The sequence below is a fragment of the Uranotaenia lowii genome, chromosome 2 (assembly GCF_029784155.1).
Source record: "Uranotaenia lowii strain MFRU-FL chromosome 2, ASM2978415v1, whole genome shotgun sequence".
Lineage (NCBI taxonomy): Eukaryota > Metazoa > Arthropoda > Insecta > Diptera > Culicidae > Uranotaenia > Uranotaenia lowii.
The window spans coordinates 316312445-316332926 of record NC_073692.1 but is presented as its reverse complement, the minus strand read 5'-3'; the positions used below and the strand labels follow the sequence as shown (position 1 = coordinate 316332926).

The 20482-nt window shown below is 41.4% G+C and overlaps 1 protein-coding gene across 1 annotated transcript; it reads left to right on the top strand.

Moving 5' to 3' along the window:
- The first annotated feature begins 2018 nt into the window (after positions 1-2018).
- Positions 2019-20261, top strand: LOC129746352 (angiotensin-converting enzyme-like). Its single transcript, XM_055739972.1, has 8 exons — positions 2019-2135; positions 2326-2416; positions 2563-2739; positions 18178-18407; positions 18470-19076; positions 19140-19248; positions 19377-19456; positions 19512-20261. The coding sequence occupies exons 1-8, from the start codon at positions 2066-2068 to the stop codon at positions 20128-20130; spliced, it is 1983 nt and encodes a 660-aa protein (XP_055595947.1). The 5' UTR covers positions 2019-2065; the 3' UTR covers positions 20131-20261.
- The last annotated feature ends 221 nt before the right edge of the window (positions 20262-20482 follow it).

The following is a 20482-nucleotide window of genomic DNA, read 5'->3' as shown; positions in this document are numbered from 1 at the left end:
CCATGGCTTCGTATGAACTGTTATGGATGAATGTATTGTGTTGATGTACGTATATTTTGGAAGAACGAATCAATCAGGTGGGCTTGTTTAGTTACCAGCTGGCAACTGATTGAACATTCTTATTTTTTTTTGTTTTGTTTCGATTATAGTCGTTACAGTTGGCGGATCGTTATTGAAAAATTTATCCGGTACAACTGTGTTCGATATTAACTCTTGGGCTCGAACTCGTGGACATCGGCTCAAGAGACAACAGACTTGCCAATTGAGCTATATCACAAGCCCGAACATTCTTATTATATAGTCAGATATATGAGAAAACACATCTTACACCCAAACTTCAGCCTATGTGCCAATGGCGTGTAGTCAATTTCATAGCATCATTGGTACAAGAAGATAACGCGACCGGCACTGATTCGATTTGCGCCCACCGGCATTAACCTCCCAGCGCAACCGAATTGCGTATGTCTGAATGAAACAAAACAAAAACGTTTTCGCGTCCCTCCCCATCGCATCACAAGCCGAAGAAGGATGGAAATAAATACCGGCCAACACCAGGCAGCCAGCGAACCGAGCACTGTGCGTGTGAATGTAGCAAAAGCAACAACAAAAACATCCTTCTAATTCAATCCACCAGCAAACACGTTTAAGCTGTGCGTGTGTATGTAGCAAAAGCAACAACAAAAACATTCCTTCAATTCACCGGCAAACAACACCGGCCAAGCTGCCCGGCTTTAGCAGCTGTGTATATGTAGCGTGTGTATGTAATAGCAGGCAGTAAGCAAAGCACAGTTCTCATTCAATGGGTTTCCCTTTGCCTTCACTCCCGTTCCCTTTCCCGTTTCCATCTTAAGACAAAGGAATGCATTGAAAGGAGGCCAAACGCCGGGAAGCCGCCGTTGTACGTTTTCTTTGTGATTGATCGATAACAGAAAGCCTATGACAAATATACCTCGTCATGCATGAAGCTCGGATAGTACACTGTTTAGAATGTCGGACTGGCAAGACGATACAATTGGTGATTTGAGTTCGATTCTCACTATAGCGCTGTGGTTTTATTTTTTATTTTCTTGTTTCTGGGATGAATTATCGAATAGGAAGGAAATCCCATAACATTTTTTCTTGTTTCGCTTGAATGTAGTGGTCATCATTTTGGTTGGGAGCCGAGTCCTTGTGCCAGTTACGGTTTTTCAAACATACCGTCTTCGGCACAGTGCACATTTCAGCGCATTATCGGCACAGAGATTTGCTAAATAGGCATTGGATTTTTGCAACCTCTTCTATGGGTGTACCTGTCGGCCACTTATGGGATTCGAACCCAAAAATTTTCTTGCCGATACCGGGAATCGAACCCAGTGCGCCTGGCATACCAAAACCAGACTCGCACCAGCCTATCCGCTAGACCACATCGGCGCTTGTTATTTTAACGAAAAAGTTATAGAAACAAAGAAGAAAGGATGCCTAAATTCACAAAAAACCCACGATAAAGCCGTTTCGAACGCACAGCAAAACTTCAAAAGTCCTGCACATTACAGACAACAGCGGATTCGAGCATACAGGTCAATTTGACAGTTGTTTTCCTAAGCACTTTTTCTGTCCCAAGATTTGTTCTGTAATATCAGCTGTTAAAAGGAGTTAAAAAGATAAATTGTACAGGTAACAAATATTCATCTGCATCAGAGGTTTTTAAGACTAAGAAGCATGAACTATTCTGTTGGGGACAACGGCCTGATTTTTTCGAAATTTGGTAACAAAACGGTCCGAACCTCGTGAAACTTCATTGTTCATTCTGAGCTTCAGCTGTTGAAAATGCTGTGCAGATTTCACATTTTCCAAAGCAGTGAAAATTCATCCTAACCGAATCCCCCAGGTGGGGATTTGATGGATTTCCAACAATCTGTTGTTACCAATGCAATTGGCTAGATATCAGTGTGGTTGAAATGCGCATTTGCGCCCGATGGTCATTTCTGGAGCGCCCAAATAAAAACCATCGGCCCAAATGGTCCGGCTTTCAGTTCACCGGTGATGATACGACATTCCGGTGCTCGCAGTTCATCGTCGGAGTGAGATGAGTTTAATTTTGTTATTTCTCAATGTTGCGGTTGGATTATCATATGGATTACAAATTGGCGATGAAGGTAGTTTTATAAAGTTAAAAAAAAAGTGTTTATGAAGTGTAAAGATTGTCAAAAAACGGAGAAAATGTGAAATTAAATGAAGATCGTTAAATGATTTGTGATGAAATATGAAAGGCTCAATACTAGTGAATTACGAAATGAATTTTAAGGAATATTTAATAATATATTTCATCATGTCTCAATCCTGTAGACAGTAGTCCGGCAATCGCTTGGTTCAACCAGATGAATCAGGAATTGAAACAGCTGAACCATGAGGCTGCCCAGTACGCCTGGGATTCGAGGTATTTGTTTTTTTCCTGTTTACGTTAAAACACATATTTTACGGTCCCTGAAAATATCCTCAGGACATCCATCCTGGCAACGCAACAGCGACAACAGTTAATCACAATCAATCTGCTGTTTTTTTTTTTTTTCATTTCACCCACAGCACTCGACCAACGCAGCCGGAAACGGTGGAGAAAATAATCCATCTATCGGTGCGGAAAGCCCACTGGGAGCGGTCGACCTGTAGCCGGGGGTTTCAACATAGAGACTTCAATGCCAGCTTTGAGCGAGCGCTGCATCTGTTGTGTCGGTCGCCTCGGAATACCGACGAGGAAATCGGGTAATCCTACGCCATTAACAGTAATTCAAAAAGCCCAAACAGGAATGTGGTCAACTTAAGTTTTTTGTTCCAATTATTTTCAAAATCTGGGTCAGTGCGTTTTCATAAATAGAATTGCCACGTGAAAACTAAATGTTACGTCTTAGAGAATACTTTTTATTGATCTGATTTATTTAAAGACTAACATTGAACTGAACAAATTTTCACTCCATGTGCTTGAAGTTCAAATCATGGATTGCCTCGATACATTTGAGGTTTTTCGTGATTGCTTCGATGTATCATTTCTCCCCCTCTAAAACATCCAGTACCCTTCGAGCTTGGATGGTAGCCGCAGGAGACGTTTTGGTCGTGCTGGAACCTCTTCCGGAACTTTGGTTTCACCTTCATCCGACTTGAGCGATTCATCGTCTGTTAGAAGAGATGAATTGAAGTGGGGTTCTGCACCATCTTCCGGTTCCGGCACTGATTCATCGGCTTGAGGTACAGGTCGTGGAGGCTGCGAAATTTGAAGACCAAAACCATCCAGGAAAATTGATAACGGAGATTCGGTTTTGGATTCCACCTCTTCGGAAGGGCGTGTGCGGAGCTGATTGGCATGGGACCTGATGAGACGTTGGGATTCTTGAAGCTGAACGTTGTAATTCACATTGCCAATCCGCTCGATGACCACCCCGGCTTTCCAGGACCAAGAGTTCTTGTGATGTACCTGCGCATAAACTGTGTCACCGGGCTTGAACTGTTTGGAGATGGCACCATGTTTTCGGTTGAATGTTTCAGTTTGGCGGTTCATCACGGAGCTGGGCCTCACACGAGTTGGCTTCGGAGGAAGTAGAAGTGATGATACGGTTCGCATCGGTCTTCCCATCATCCTCTGTGCTGGTGACTGTCCATCTTCAGTTGGTGTCGAGCGATAAACAGTCAAGAACGTTCGAAGTGCATCCTCGAGAGTTTCTCCCCCCGATCGAATCTTCTTCAGGCTACGCTTGAGAGAGTCCACAAAACGTTCTGCCAACCCATTTGATTGTGGATGGAATGGCGCCGTCCGGATGTGTTCGATGCCGGACTGCTGACAGAATGTTTGAAACTCAAAACTCGTAAATTGGGTTCCGTTGTCGCTCACAATCGTTTCAGGGATTCCAAATGTAGCGAACATCTGCCTAAGAAGCTTGATGGTTGAGATCGCCGTTGTCGATTTGGTTGCAATCACCTCTGGCCACTTGGAACTGGAATCCACAGCTACGAAAAAGTAGACACCGTCAACTGGTCCTGCATAGTCGATATGGATTCGACACCAGGGCTTCTCCGGAATGGGCCATGATTCCAATTTCACCTTCGTTGGAGCTTTGGCTGCGATGGCGCAATGGGTACACCGTTTAACGAAGTTTTCGATTTCGCCATCGACTCCCGGCCAGTAGACGAAACTGCGGGCTACAGCTTTCATTCGGACCACACCAGGATGTCCTTGATGAAATTGGTTGAGTAATCGTTTGCGGTAAGTATGCGGAACGACCACTCTTTCTTGGAACATCACACATCCGTTGATCACACTTAGAGATTCACGACGTTGGAAGAACGGTTTGACCGGCTCGCTGACGAGTTGTGATGAAGCTGGCCAACCTTCGTTGATGTGTCGGATCACCTGTTTGAGTGTGTTGCATTTGCTTGAGGCGTCACGGAGTGCTTTGAACGATACTGGAACTGCATCAATGTTTGTTTGTAGGATGCTTACCATGTCTTCTTCCAAGGCTATCGCTGCGATGACGTAATCCTCTTCCGGACGGATGCTGCTGTCGATGAGTCGAGACAACATATCAGCACAACCAAACTCGTTCGTAGAAATGTATTGAATTTCGAAGTCGTAGTTCAATAATATCAGCGCCCATCACTGCAACCGGTTGGCGGTGTGGAGAGGAATGCCTTTCTTCGAACCGAAAATCGACAACAGAGGTTTGTGGTCGGTTTGAAGAGTGAACCTTCTTCCTAAAAGCATCTTGTGGAATTTGGTTACAGCATACATAAGCGCTAGTGCTTCCTTCTCAGGTTGACCGTAGGCTTGCTCTGCAGTTGAGAGGGATCGGGATGCATGTTGAATCGCTTTTAAAGAACCGTTCGGAAATTTGTGAAAAATTACGGCACCAATTCCCGTCTTTGATGCATCGGCTGCTACGACGATAGGCAACTTGGGATCGTAGTGTGTCAGCAACAGGTTGGAATTTAGAATTTGCTTGAATTTGTCGAATGATTGTTGACATTCGGAATTCCATTCCCACTTCACGTCTTTGCGCAACAGCTGGTCCATGGGATGCCGTAAGTCGTGGATTTGCTTGACAAATTTGCCGTAATAATTAACAGCACCAAGGAACGAACGGAGCTCGGAAACGTTCTTTGGCGCAGGAATGTTGGCGATGGACTTGATCTTCGCCGGATCGGGACGGATACCCTTTGTATCAACGATGTGGCCTAGATAACGGATTTCGGTTTGGAAAAACTTGCATTTTTCAATTTTGAGCCGGAAACCGCAGTCCTCGAATTTGCGAAATAAGAGTTGTAAGGATTTCGAATGCTCTTCCCAACTCTTGCCGTGGATGATAACATCGTCGATGAAAGGGCGCACACCAGGAATGTCAGCTACTACACCGTCGATGATTGATTGAAAAGCCCCTGGTGCGGATTTGACTCCCGGAGCGAGACGGTTGAATCGAAAAAGTCCTCGATGAGTGTTGATGGTGAGGAGATTTTTCGACTCGTCGGTGACTTCCAGCTGCAAATAGACATCCGATAAATCTATGACACTGAAGACTTGACTGCCGGCCAGCTGCGCAAAAATTTCTTCTGGTACTGGCAATGGATAATGGTTGGCTTCTAATGCGTCGTTGAGTCCCGTCGAATAGTCAGCACAGATTCGTACTCTGCCGTCCGGTTTCTTCACTACTACAATCGGCGCTGCCCACTCCGAGAATTCTATTGGTGAGATGATTCCCAGATTCTGGAGACGGGTTAGTTCGGTGTCGACTAGCGGAATTGAATTGAATGGAACTGGACGTCGAGGACAGAATACCGGTTTGGGGTTTGGTTTCAGGTAAAGATGAACTTTAGAGCGATTGAAATGACCAAGGGTGCCGCTGAACAGTTGCTTGTGCTGGACCATCATCTGTTTGATTTCCTTGTCGATTCTTTCCGGTGAAAATATTGCGATTTGATTGCAGATCGATTTAAACGGAATAGACCATAGATCGAAAAGGTCTAGCCATTCAATGCCGATCAGGTTCAAACCGGAAACCTACGTCACGAAACACCTTGCTTGCTGGGTTTGGCCGTTGATTGTTACCTCGCAGTTGAATTCGCCAAGGAGGGTTAGCGGTTGACCAGATGCATTTGTGGCTTGACTCGAAGAAGGCTTCATGGTAGGCTTGCCGATTTGTTCCCACACTTTTGAGGAAATGATGGAAATATCACTGGCAGAATCAATCTGGAGTGACACTGGCTGTCCGTTGACAAGAACTGAAGCAAATTTCCTGCGGCTTGCACGATGTTCTACTTGGTTGATGATGAACACCCCTCTGGTTTCGGCGCTGGAACGCTTCTTCCTTCTGGAACGCTTCTTGCCATCGTTGTGTTGGACTGTGCTTGTGATGTTGGCGGTGCTTTTGTGATTACAAGAACAGTAACCTTCCTTTTGGCCGGTGCGGTTACAATTCTGGCAAAGATGGTTGTTGAATGGGCACACTTTCACAAAGTGCATTTGACCGCACTGCCAGCACGGTGACTTGGGTAGCTTCGGAGAATTTTGCTGCGACGCACTCGTTGCACTTTTCGTGTTTCTGACGGCGTGAACGGATGATTTGAAGCTTGATTGATGTTCAATCATCGACGTGTCTTCCTTCAGATTGGCGAGGCGTTGAAACTCGTCAATAAGCGACTGAAGAGTGGCTGGGGCTTCGTTTGTTTCATTCTCCATTTTGGTCAGCAACCTGGCTCGTATATCAGCGTGTTTCGCCGATTCCAGACCGCTGACGAATACCAAACACTTGAAGTGGTCCAGAGTGAGATTCTGGAACTCGAAATCCTCGCATGCACGGTTCACCTTTCCGCCGTAATCGATGATGTCATCCATATCGTTTTTGACAATCTGGAGACACTGGAAGCGCTTTCGGAACTTGGAAACCTGACTGCCGAAAATTTTCTTCAAAGTTGATACCGTTTCTCGGAAATCGATGTCCTTGGGAAGTGCAGGCAGAATATAGTTGAGATAGCGGCTGTGGGATAGAGTGTCCAACTTGCGGAGCAGCAATCGGACCTTCGCTGCATCGTCCAACTGCCGTGCGTCGTTCTCGAACAGATCTTGATACCGGGAAAACCACCGCTGGAACGTCAATCCGTTTTCCTGATCGTAAACGAATTCGGAAATGTTTGACGAAAGGGATTCCAGGATTTGTTCCGGAGTCTGTTGCTGAGGCTGCTGCTGGTTTGTCAGACGTTCGAGCAACCGTAGGATTGCCAGCTGGATGTCGGCTTGGCCTTGGCTGGAACTGGCTGCTTGGCGTTGATTGGAACCGGTTTGACCATGGTTGGAATCTCCTCCCATTTCGAAGGACTAGCTATAGATTCGTTCGAATCCTCGTCGCCAAAAATGTTACGTCTTAGAGAATACTTTTTATTGATCTGATTTATTTAAAGACTAACATTGAACTGAACAAATTTTCACTCCATGTGCTTGAAGTTCAAATCATGGATTGCCTCGATACATTTGAGGTTTTTCGTGATTGCTTCGATGTATCACTAAAGTTTAAAACTAATAAGTTCCAAACTTAGAACAGGGATTGGATAAACATATTTTGTGACAGGTATTTAACATCAAGTTTAACTATCCATAATGTTAGTAGTGCAGCGGTGTTGTGTGGACCTGGTTTTAAAAAAAGATCTGCAAAGACTGCCCTGAAGGAATCTGAGTGTTGGTATAAAATCCAGGATACGGAAAGGCAAAAGGTATTTGATACCTGAAGAGGGCAAAAAGAATTCGTTAGCATGAAAGGGTATATTATACACCGACTCTTACATAACCCAATGCAGTGTATCAGTTAAACTAGGGCAGTTGAATCGGCCAAATTCAGCAATTATTCTGATTTTCCCCATGACATTAAACTGGGAACTTCACTGTTCTCCATTTTGATTTATGATGTTACATCTCGCGGAATAATGCCTTTTCGGATATGCACTCACTTAATGGTCCCGCGTCGATTCTCCGGCGCATGGGCGTGAGAGACTTCCACTATTGACGATCCGAAGAGAGCGCCTTCACTTGGTCCCAGTCAAGATTCTCGTCTACAGTTCGGATTTCAGTGGCTAGGCTTCGCCACCACGAGTTTCTGGGTCTGCCTCTCCTTCAAAGTCCTTCTGGATTCCATTCAAGCGCCTCTCTGTAAATTTCGTTCTCAGCTCTTCGCAGCTTGTGCCCAATCCATCTCCACTTACGTTCCCGAATCTCGATTTCTTGCGCCCTTTGATAGACACCAAGATTAACACCCGTTCAACAATGCGGATTTGACAATTGAGTTGAAGATTCGGATTTTCCTTCGTAAAGAGATCTGGCGTGACCGCCACATGTTCCGGAGAACCGCAAATCGGGCCTTTCTGATCCGGGTTTCGATGTCTTTCTTGGTACCACCATCAGGCGTTATCTGGCTACCAAGATACTGGAAGCACTCCACTTTCTTAACTTGCTACCATGAAATTGGAAGGATTTACTGTGTTGGTTTCTATCGACTTGGTCTTTCCGACATCGATTTTGAGACCTCCTGCCTTAGGGCTTTCGGTGAGGTCGTGGAGTTTGCTCTGCATGTCTTGTTGTGTTTGGATCGGACAAGACACCGCCGTGCAAGACCTTGCACGAAAATGCCTCGTACTGTGCTTCGATGAGATGGACTAGTTTCTCTGGGACCCCTCCTCGTCTAAGTGCAGCCCAGATGTTTTCGTGGTTCAGTCGGTCGAATGCTTTTTCGAAATCAACGAACATCAGCAGAAGAGAGTCCTGGAATTTGTTGATTTGTAACAGTATTAATCGTAGCGTTGTGATGTGGTCCACACATCCGTCCGGATCGGAATCCAGCTTGTTTCCGTCGGAATGTAGCGTCAATTTTCTCCTGGATCCTGTTCAGGATCACTTGGCAGAGTACTTTGAGGGTTGTACAGATCAAAGTTATGCCACGCCAGTTACTGCAGGCTACTATTCAAGTCTCCTTTCTTCGGGACCTTTACAAGGACACCCTGCACCCAGTCGGCCAGAATGTTGCAGTACCCCAAATGTTAGCGAAAAGACGGTGCAACATTTGTGCTGACATGGCTGGGTCGGCTTTGAGCATCTTAGCAGGAATGCAATCGATTCCAGACGCTATGTTGAAATTCATGACCTTGATTGCCGCTTCTATTTCAGCCAGCGAGGTCGCTTCCGAGTTGATGCCATTAATGCGACTTACTGTTGGCGCTTCGAGCTGCGGGTTCTGTTCGCCATCGCTATTTGTGGCTCGGAAGAGTTGTTCAAAATTCTCAGTTCAACGCTTCAGCTGATCTGTTCGATCTGTCAACAGCTGACCTGCTCGGTCTTTCAGTGGCATTCTTGTATTAGTCTTTGTGCCACTAAGGCGGCGAAAAATGTCAAGTAATCGGATATATCCAATGGCGGCAACTCCTTCTCCACTTACGGCTAGGGAGTTGATCCAGGCTGTCTTGTCTCGTCTACAAGCGCTCGTTTAAATGCCTTTTCCAGCTCCGCATATCGTAAGCGGGCGACTACTTTGGCTGACCCGGTACATGCCTGCTCAATTCCGACTTTCGCCTTTCTCCGATCATCGACCATCCTCCAAGTTTCATCCGACATCCACTCATTTCTTTTTCTACAAATTTTACCGAGAGTACCATGGCTCGTCGTAATAAAGGCATTTTTGATTCCACACCACTGTTCTTCGACTGTTCCGTCTGTCGGCAGTTCCGAGACTCGGAATTCTAGCTGTTCAACGTATGCCCTTTTCACCTATAGTTTCTCTAACCGGTAGACATATCGACACACGCAACTCTCAGTCGTATCTCACCAAGGACGAGGTGATGATCAGATGCAATCATGCAATGTCTGCGTCATCTGTCCTAGACCAGCGGTCGGCAACCTTTTGAGACAGAAGAGCCAAAAATTGCAAATTAAGGAAATGTCCAAGTTTCAAAGAGCCACAATTCATTTTATCCTTACTACAAATAATGGTGATCGCTAAGATACATTACATCCTGTTGTTAACTCAGTTTTATTATCTTTTTTCACAACGCCACAGATTTTCGTTGTTTTATTGGCAAACGGAAGCGATTTTCATTCTTCTGAATCAATACATTTTCATAACGGATACAGCTTAGTAACGTTGAAATTTTGGCGATTTATCATTGTGACCTGATAAAATTTATCATTTTAAACTTTGGTGTAATTCTTTCCTAAGAAGCATTGAAAATTTTATTTCATAAAAATGCATACCACAAGATATAAATTAATATAAAAAAAACTATACGAGGGTTTGTCACTATTATTTTATTCTTCAGATTCTACAAATAAGCCTTCAATTTTTTTTTTTTTGGTTTTGAACATTCGTTAAAATCCATTGAGATTCATTTGTTTGTTATGTGCATAAAACTATCATTTTAAATAGATAAATATTTTTCGTGCCTAAGAATTAAAATAAACCAATAAACTTTAATTCATAAATGTTCATTTTACGGATTGATAAAAATAAGTCCTAATTTGACAAAATTTAACAATCGGTTGCGAGCTGTGGTTTATAAAATGTGGTTATAAAATTTCTTTTAAATTTTTTTCATTACAAGCATTTCGATTCATCTCTCTAGTTTTCATTTTGATTTCTGAAAAAATAAAAAAAAAAGGTTTCAAAAATTAGATTTTTCGATAACAAAAATTTAAGTATAAATTCTCAATTCTGTTCAAAATTGACACCCTTCCAAGTTGTTTCTTCTCCATACTAATGGAATCTTAAAAATAATAACCTCTGAGTCTCAAATATATCATGGATTCAGATTGATCCTTCTGTCAAAGTTTCTATGAATTCTTATAACAAATTCATATTTTAAATTTTTATACAATTAGTGATTTGGAATTTAATCTATTTGATTTTTTAAAACAGATATTATAATTTGTTGAATGAGTTCTCAGTTTTCACTTGCGAATTTGTAATGTTAAACATTATAGAAATTTGTTGGCGGTTTCCTGGCCAAAAATGTTAACCAATTTTAATGATATAAGATTCGTTGTGTGAATAGTTTATTCTAATTTTTCAATATTTTAAATAAAACAATTTAAAATATTTCAAACAGTCAGAAAATATTTTTAAAATACTTTTAATTCTTGGCAGATTTGCAGTATTTCAGTGTATTTTGGATTTTTGGAATCGTCAAGAATAGATTCAACCGATGATGTAGAAATATGCTGGGGTCCAATGAAAGTTTTGATAGCTATTTCGGATCTTCCATAACAATAATAAATCTTACATAATAATATACATCTAACTTAGGCTTTGCTTCGCTGTTTTTCATTTTTCAACGAACTGCTTTTTTAAACTCAAATTTTAGTTTTTTGGCGTTATTTTGATCATCACTTCATAGAACAAATCAAAACCAAAATTCTTATAAAAACCTAGAAATCAAAATCAACTTTTAGAACAGCCATGACGTTTTAAAAATAACTGCAGAATTGGGAATGAGGTTTAGAAATTAAAAAAAAAGATGTAAAAGTTGTAAGAAGATATATTAAAGTTTATGGCAGAAAATGCTTCTTTAACAAATAAAGTTTCCCCTTCGAATAAATTCCTAAAAATATTCATATTATACATGAAATTCTAAAATTAGACCAGCACTCAGCTCCCGGTTTACTAAACTATTTTTTAACAAACTTGAAAAAAAATTCTCTTGGACTCATGTTCAAAATTAGAACGGAGAACTTGATTTTTTTCATGGATTTGAAAAGGAACATTCAGAGATGGAATTCAATATTTGAAAATTTAAAAACAAAATGTTTTAAGATAAAAAATTCTAATGCACAAAACAATTATGATCAGTATTCAAAGCATTATTAAAATCATCATTTGATGTTCATATTTGATCAGAACGGTGGTAAATCTTTTTTTTTAAATATTCAATTCATAAAAACAAACTCAATTTCATAATCTTAACAGTGAGGACTTTATTTGATGATTATAAAATGCTCTGTTTTTATCCGATTAAAACAGAAAATCAAATTCAACGGAAAACTTCCCGTGTCAGCGAAGAAAAATTTCTCCAGGCTTCAAAATGCTATATCAGACTTTTATGAAAAACGGTAACTGATTTCTAAATCTCAACTTGGTTGCAATCTGACAAGATAGGGGAAAATGAGGATACTTGATCCCTGGGGATACTTGATTCCTTAGCTATATCTCGAAACTGGAATGTCTTACAATTGATCAAATGTTCTAGAAAAATGTGCCAAAATGAGCAAAATAACAATGCTTGCAGTTTAAAAATTATTAACAAAATAATTGTTTGAGTAATTGAACTTTGTTTGAAAAATTTCACAAAATGTAACTTGAAGATCTTTTTTCATCACTTTAAAATGTTCCTTACATGGGAAAACTATGAAGAAAATATTTGTTCCAATGTATCAATAGTTCGAGCGTAAAATGAACTTCATAATGCCATATTTTCAAAGCAATGGAAAACTCTCAACTTTTTTCAGAAAAAGTTTTCTAAAATGTTGATTATGGGTACAATTGATCCCCTAGAATTGGGTACAATTGTTCCCCCTTCCAAACGGCATATTCTTCTTCTGAATTGATCGTTATGATTGCTGATTACGAAATTACTAATATTTATCCAAAAACTAATATTTATCAAACAATTGTCTGAAGAAAAAAGCAAAAATAATTAATTTTTTCTAAATTATAAAAAATAGCGCTTTAAGTATGCAATGTTGTTAGCGTTGAGACAAAGTTATAGAATTTTCTTCTTATGTCTGCTATAAATTGTGAAATGAGAACAAACATGACCGAAATAGTCAATTAACATTCTATCTTGGGGTTTTGTTTGATTTTTATACACGGATTAGGGCTTCCTGAATAAAAGATCAAGTCTCCTTCAATAGGGGATCAAGTCTCCCCTAACTTCAGAAAAATCGCAATTTTTTTACTCCCACGAAAATGCTTCTAGTTTATCAACGGGTTCAAGTATCGTTCTAATTTTTGGAGCATAGAAACTTGAAGTTACAAGCTGTCAGGACGGCGAGTTGCTAAATTTTTCCAAAAAGATATGGTGAAAATAAGAAAAGGGGATTAAGTATCCCCACTCTCCCCTACTGTTAGTTTGTTCTATTTATAGTTTTTTTGGTTTCTTCTTGAATCCTGGGAAATATCTGAATTGAAGGAACTTATGTTGCGTCCGTTTACTCTAGAAAATTTCGAGGATTTTCAAAATTTTCACACATTGAGCTAAAGAGCCGCAGTTATACATCCGAAGAGCCTCATGCGGCTCGCGAGCCGCAGGTTGCCGACCTATGTCCTAGACCATGGCGCCCCATGATGCACTCAATGTCCTGATTATCGGAGCCAATCTTTGCGTTGAAGTCGCCCAAATGGATTTGAATGTCACCCTTCGAAATTTCTCTTTTTTCAGTTGACTGTAAAACTGTTCCTTCTACGATTATTCTTTCGTTTATTGATTCCTATCTTATGAGGGCCACATGGACCTGCGGCCCAATAGGAAACCAACTCCTCGTTTCCGAGTAGCGTGTTCTTCTCGTATACCAGAATATAGCAGGACTTGCCGGACTGTGTCTTGTGTTCTCCAGTGTTATACCAACGGACCTCGCTAAGTCCCAATATGTCTAGCTTGAGGCGGCTAGCTTCTCTAGCAAGTTGAGCCAGCTTACCTGGCTAGGAGAGGGTCAAAACATTCCAAGTTCTAGTCCGTGTTTTCAGGTTGAAACTGGACTTAGGACTTAGTTGGCGGGAGCCGCATTTCATAAATTCAGCCGCTTGCTTCGATGAGGATAACGGCCAACTAAAATTGAGGTGCCGTTTCCAAGTTTAGTCAATTTGGCAAGTGATCTAACCTGAACTTTATTTCTGATCTTTTTTTTCCTGTTGCAGAGAGAGTCTACTGTGACCATTAAGTTGATCTATAGTGGTATTATCCCGCGTTATTATTTTTACTTTGCTATGCTACTTGACACCCCTGTTGCAGTTGTTTACCGGTAGCACTACGAGCACACCCATATTTAGGTGGGAGCTCCAAGTGCAATCTAAGTTTCCTTGAAAAGATCCATCCACATAGATGTACTGCATAATTTTGAGGCGTACAATTCCAAGGTATACACGGCTAGCATTTCACTAATGCTAAAACCGCCAACCTTAATCATACTATTGTAGGATACTAGATTTACTCAGCAGAAATAAAAATAAAAATATTAACATTGCATTGGTTAGTTTTAATGGGTGTGCAGAATTGTATTTCTTTTCTAGTTAAAATTTGGAAAACAATTGAGTGATATGCTTTAAGCGTAAACAAAAAGCATAATGAACATTTTTGGGCAATGCATGAAATGCTAGTGGCATCCCACTCGCTCAAATGGAAACCCTTATTTCGTACCAAAGAGCAAGTTCATCGCGCACCACGTGTAATTGAATGGGAAAAAAGAGACTGAATAATCTCTGTCTCTTCCACACTCTCGAAGCGCGAAACGAGGAGATAGATCAGTTTATTGGAAAATTTTGGAGCGAATACACGCACTTTTTCGTCCGTGCTGATCCGATGAAAAATACCGGTCAAAATGGACGCGATGTCAAAGATCGGTGACTACAAGCACTACAACTATGTGTGCCAGGTTATGCCACGACCGGAATTCGATCTCATGAACGTTGGCTTAGAAGACAAGGGTGCTATCCTCTAGGCCACGATCTGCTGGCTTATTTCTCATCTTCAGCACGTACCAGTTATTCCTGCGTTCTATAAATCTTCCTTCAACGATCTCTACATGATCTGCAATAATTCGCGAGTTCACAAAGGGATTTTTTGTTAGTTAGTATCCGTCTTTAGTTCTACCGCGATAGTTCTCGGGCGATGGGCTCATCGCGAGCACTGGGAAAGCTTGGTAGCTAGATTACGCTTGATGGTGGTACCAAGAAAGACATCAAAACCGGATCAGAAAAGCCCAATTTGTATTTGTGAGTCTCCGAAACATCTGGCGTTCTAGTCAGATATCTCTAAGAGCGTTGTACGACCTTCATGTAAACTTTGTGAATACATCTCTTGATTCTACCAATCATTGTTTGCCGTTTTTGGCTCTCCAATCATTTTTGTACACAAATGAGCTCAAAGTTTGAAAGTTAAGGACATGGCCGTAACTACCAGCTAACTCAAACGGTACTTAAGTGCTCTCAGGGTCGCTCCTAACGGTTTGGGGAGAATTGGGACGAGCAATCGCTAGTCTTAACAAAGTGGAACATTCAACGACCAAAACAAAATACTAGGGACTCACTTAAAAGTTATTTAGACGTTAACAAAATTAGGAATCATTTTACTTTTATTTGACGTACCAGTGTGTTGAAACTCCACCCGTCCAAGTCTTTGGGAGCAGCCAGACAAGCTCACGGTCGTGTCGTCTAGGGCTGCGCAATTCTTCTTCCTGCATTTTGGTGCTGACCAGGAAAATCTTCGGGATCACAGCACGGATTCTTCAAAGTGGAGCCGATTCGTTGTTTACAGTTGAATCAGTTCCACAGGGGTGGGACCCGTATCAACTTTCAGGAACGTTCAATGATGTTTTATAGTGTCCGGTAGCTCTACCACGTGGCTTTGTTTCCAGTGGTGTAGGGTTGGAGCTTTACAACGGAAGCTGTATTAGCGAGCTTCTACCGAGTGTGGCCGGGTTCCAAAATCCGACAAAGCGCCTGGAAGCAGTGGAGCGCTTTTCGAAGCAGTTGGGGATGCTCCAAAATCCCTGCACTACGACATGTGCCGATCACTTCACACTCATTTTTTTTTTGGTTAGGACACCGTCCAACTTTTTTGCGAGGTGTTTCACTTCCAAGACCCGACAACAGTCTCCGTCTTCATTTTTCCAGACCCCTAGGAACCCTTTAAGGGTTGCCCGTAGATTCCTCTCTCAGAGTTTATCTTCCGCCGTTGAGCAGTTCCGGTATGGCATAGTAGAAACAGCTACTTAGAGCACCTGTATCCGTGGTCCAAACAGCCGGTTTAGACCCAAATTCCGACCCGAGCAACCGCACTGGTGATCTATTATACCAGTTTTAACCCAACTTTTTTTAGAGCTGGTATAAGGATTGATCCAAAACAGATGAGATTTGGATCCAATTTGACGCAGTTCTAAACCGTTTGACAGTTAATGGAACACGAGTGCAGTTGCCAGTTTTCTCATTGGATCGGATCTAATTACTTTGGTTCAATTCTTGTATAAATTAGACCCAAGAATAGACCACGAATACAGATGCCCTTAGGAATAACTGGCATAGTCGACGACTGGTATAATTTTCGGTATAGTCCTGTTTTTGCCGCTGATAGTGTTCGTGATATTGTGCACGTTGTTTAACCAACATTTTTCAGTTTTGGGACAATCAACCTCAAAAATGACCATGTGTGACGACCGGCTGCCCGTTTTTTTTTTGTACCGAGAGTTTTTGAGGTTAATTGTCCCGTCTCATCTGTATACGCTCAGCAAGTGTGCGTAAGAAATGTCAAAAACAACTCTTTTTCAAACTCGAGCGAAATCAAATAAATAATAAGCTTCTTGAATGAATTTGAGTGAGCCAAAACTACTAAATAAAATATAAACTAAACAGAAAAACATGCAACGGACGATGAAATGTTGCCGATTTTGCTAAGATAGGAGTGAATCGGTAACAAATACCGAAACTTTTTTCAATTCGGCGACACTGAGGCAGATTTTTCGGGTTGTGGTTCTTGGGTACAAATGGGAGTGAATTGGTATTCATGAAGGATTGTGTTTTTTGGCATAACGCGATGACGCTTTATCCGAAAAAAAAACACATATTGCCCATCTTCATGATGTTTGTGTAGAAACAGCACCACAATTTTCTTCAAAGATTAATTCTGGTACACATCTTGATTGATAGCCAAACCAGACGGCTTGAACCATGGCTTAGAAATAGCTCTCTCGGAAATGGCGATGTATACCATAACGTTCTGTTCAAACTTATGTTTGAACTTGGATTTTATGTAGTAGAACTATCCTTGGAATAGTATCGATCGTTTCCGGGGATATGCGTCTTCGAAAGAGCGAAGTAACTTTCGTCGTCCATAACAAAACATTTTCCGGAATAATGTTTTATCATCCAGTGGTATTTGGATTTAAATGTCGAAATCTGACCCTCAGTGTATTCTGGGACTCTTCTTTCGGCACTTGTCAACTTTTTTCGAAGTTTTTTCAATGTACTGGTGAGAACTGTTGAAATTTGTCCCATCGTAGCAATCGATGGGACAAAGGTCAGACCAGAAGCCAATTGGAGGGTCGTCGTACATGGAGGCCAGTTGGAGGTTGTCGAGACAGAAATCCTGGAAGATCGACGGGCTGAGCCACTTGTAGATCGTCGAGCCGGAAGCCAGAAGTAAGGTCGTCGAGCTGCAACAGGGGCGAGAACGTCTTGCAATGAAGGCGACGAATGAGGTCCGGTGCGTGCGTTAAAGAGAAGCAGCCCCTTCTTCAGGAGGAGCCGCCGAAGTAAGACTGCGAATGTGTATGTTAAGGAGGAGTGTTGAGATTTGTCTCATCGTAGCAATCGATGGGACAAATAACAACATACACATTAAAAAACAACGAAATATGTATCCATAGGAATGGTTTTCCTATAAATAGGTTGTTAAGATAGAAAACAAAGTATTCCAAGTTCCACTGCCCAAGTGCTGAAACAAGAAGAACAATTCTTTTTCAAGACATCCCGTTGGCTCAGTGAATTCTTGTTGTTGAAGGCACGAAAAAGAGAACGAAGTCCTTTTGCGTCCATAATTTTTGCTGGGTTGCCACTACCTTGCTTGCGACTAGTTATAGGGGATTTAGGATATGGTAAACTGTAGAAGTCGCCACATTTTCATTTTTAAAATGTTGTACTGTATACTTTTTGCAAAGATTTTTGTGCAGTTCGTCGACGAAGGATCATTGAGTGAGTAAGAAATAGAAAGGTCAAGGAAAAGTCACAACGGGAAACACGCCCGGCCTTTATACTTTCAAGTTAATTAAGTGTACTTATCAAAGGAAAATTTTACATTTTAGCATTTATATACCACAAATATTCTGACTTTTATCAATTTATTATAGACAGTAAATGATTGATTTATTTATTATTAAATTTTTCAAAAATTAAATAAATAAAAAAAATTTCTCACCAGTGAAATCGCTCAACTGCTGGGCTTCATGCAAGGAATCTATACGGGAGCTCAGATCTGTATCGACGAATCGTACGATCCCTGTACCGGAAACGGTTTACTTTGGGACAGCACCTCGTTCCGGTACCCTATTGCCGACAATAGGAAAATCGGTAAAAATGCTTCACCGAAATTCGCCAAATCTAACAAATGTTTGTACGGCGAACCAGATTTGGAGGAGGTCATGAAAACTGGTAACATTTTGTTAAAACTCGGTTAAGAAATATCAAGGTTTATAAAATATTCAATGTTACAGGAATGATACAGCAGCTAACCGATGCAAAAACCTGCTCAACGAATCAAGAAGCGATTCTCAGCTGGGCGTGGCAGTCATGGAGGTTGGCCGTTGGACCACCGATCAAGGAATCCTACCAGATGTTAATGAATCTAATGAATTTGGGAGCCCAACGTGCTGGATACAAAGATATTGGGGAAATTTGGCGGGAAGAACTGGATATTCCGAACTTACGAGAGCTTGTGGACCGCCTTTGGAAGCAAGCTAAGCCACTCTACCAGAAACTGCATGCCGTTGTCAGACATTATGTTCGAAATCGATTTCCTAGAATGAATCAGTTCGACGAGGGTGGTGTTATTCCTGCCCATTTGCTAGGGGATATGTGGAGCCAAAATTGGGAAGTTTACTCCTCGAATCTGGTACCACATTCGGTTGACATAGAGGCGATGTTTCGGGCGGCCAACTGGACCGGAAAAGAGCTGGTCAAACGGGCTGAAGATTTCTACTCCTCTATGGGACTCCCGATGATGACGAAATCGTTCTGGGAAAGGAGCGTATTCGAGAGGAATGAGAACGTGTCCAAATGCCACGGAACGGCTGCCAATATGTACGAAGAGGGGGACTTCAGGTGAATGATTGAATAATGATCAGGTTAAACCTTGAAAATAATACAAGTATTTATTGCTTTTAGAATGATTGCATGTGCAGGAAACCCGTTGAATGACTTTTATGTGGTTATGCATGAAATGGGACATATCGAGTATTACATGTTAGCCTCTCAACAACCGACGATTTTTCAGGTGTGTATGCCTATAGGCCAAGAAAGTTTTTAAAGCTACCAAAACTCCGTAAACATTAGTATGATAATTAAGCCTACTATAATTTTTTTAAAGTTATTTGGACCAATAACATCTTTCTATTTTTCTAGGGTGGTACCAATACTGCTTTCCATGAAAGTATAGGGGACACGATGCACTTGGCTGCAATGAGCCCTTTACACCTTTGCAGGTAAACCCGTTTAATTTGAAACTAAAACAAATTTCAAATTTCCTTGAATTTTCAGATTGGGTTTACTAAATTCCTCCCTTCTGGCTCCAGAAAAAGAAGAAACTATCAATACGATGGACTACGCGCTGCTAATGAAAATGGCGCTCATCCGTATTCCGGCACTTCCGTTTTCCTATGTTATGGATCGCTACCGATGGGATCTTTTTGAAGGGTCGGTAGACTTCGAGCAGGACGCCAACAACTACTTCTGGAGCCTGCTGCAAAGGGAGCAAGGAGTACGAGCACCATCTCGAATCGATCGTACCCATCTGTTTGATGCAGCCGCAAAGTATCACTTCCCGGATAATACACCCTATGTGCGATACTTTCTAGCGAACTTGCTGAGCTTCCAGATATTGGAAGGACTCTGCAGGAAATCGGTCTACGGAAAGCTGGACCAGGACGCTGATTTACCGATGCCCTTGCATCGTTGCGATCTTTACGGATCCAAACGGGCGGGGAAACTTTTGAAAGCGGCCTTACAACCTGGAGCATCACAACATTGGACCGTGGTTTTAAGGACACTAACCGGTACCGATCAGATATCAGCGGCGGCAATGTTCAAATATTTTGATCCGCTTATGAAGCTGCTCGATAGGATTATCGAGCGTTTCGAGATTCCGGTTGGGTGGTAGAATGTTGTCCTTCATAATTGTTTTCATTGATAAAATAATTAAATAAAGACTAAAGTTGCTCTCTTTTGTGGAAATAAGACAGTCATATCCAGTTGGTTCAATAAAAATATGTATGTATGTGTTAGTTTAAGTAAACCTGTAGATAATGAAATATAAATCAATAAATAGTTAGTTTGAAAGTTCTGCATCTACTTTTTATGTTCATTTTGTTTCATCTCTAAAGGATTAAAGCTTAGTTCTTTTAGAAATGGGACACTTTCATTTGCTAATAGCTCGTTAACTAGTTATTTGATATTGAAAATTTTGACAGCATTTTGTTGCCTGTAAAAAGTACTATCCGACCTATTTTTTT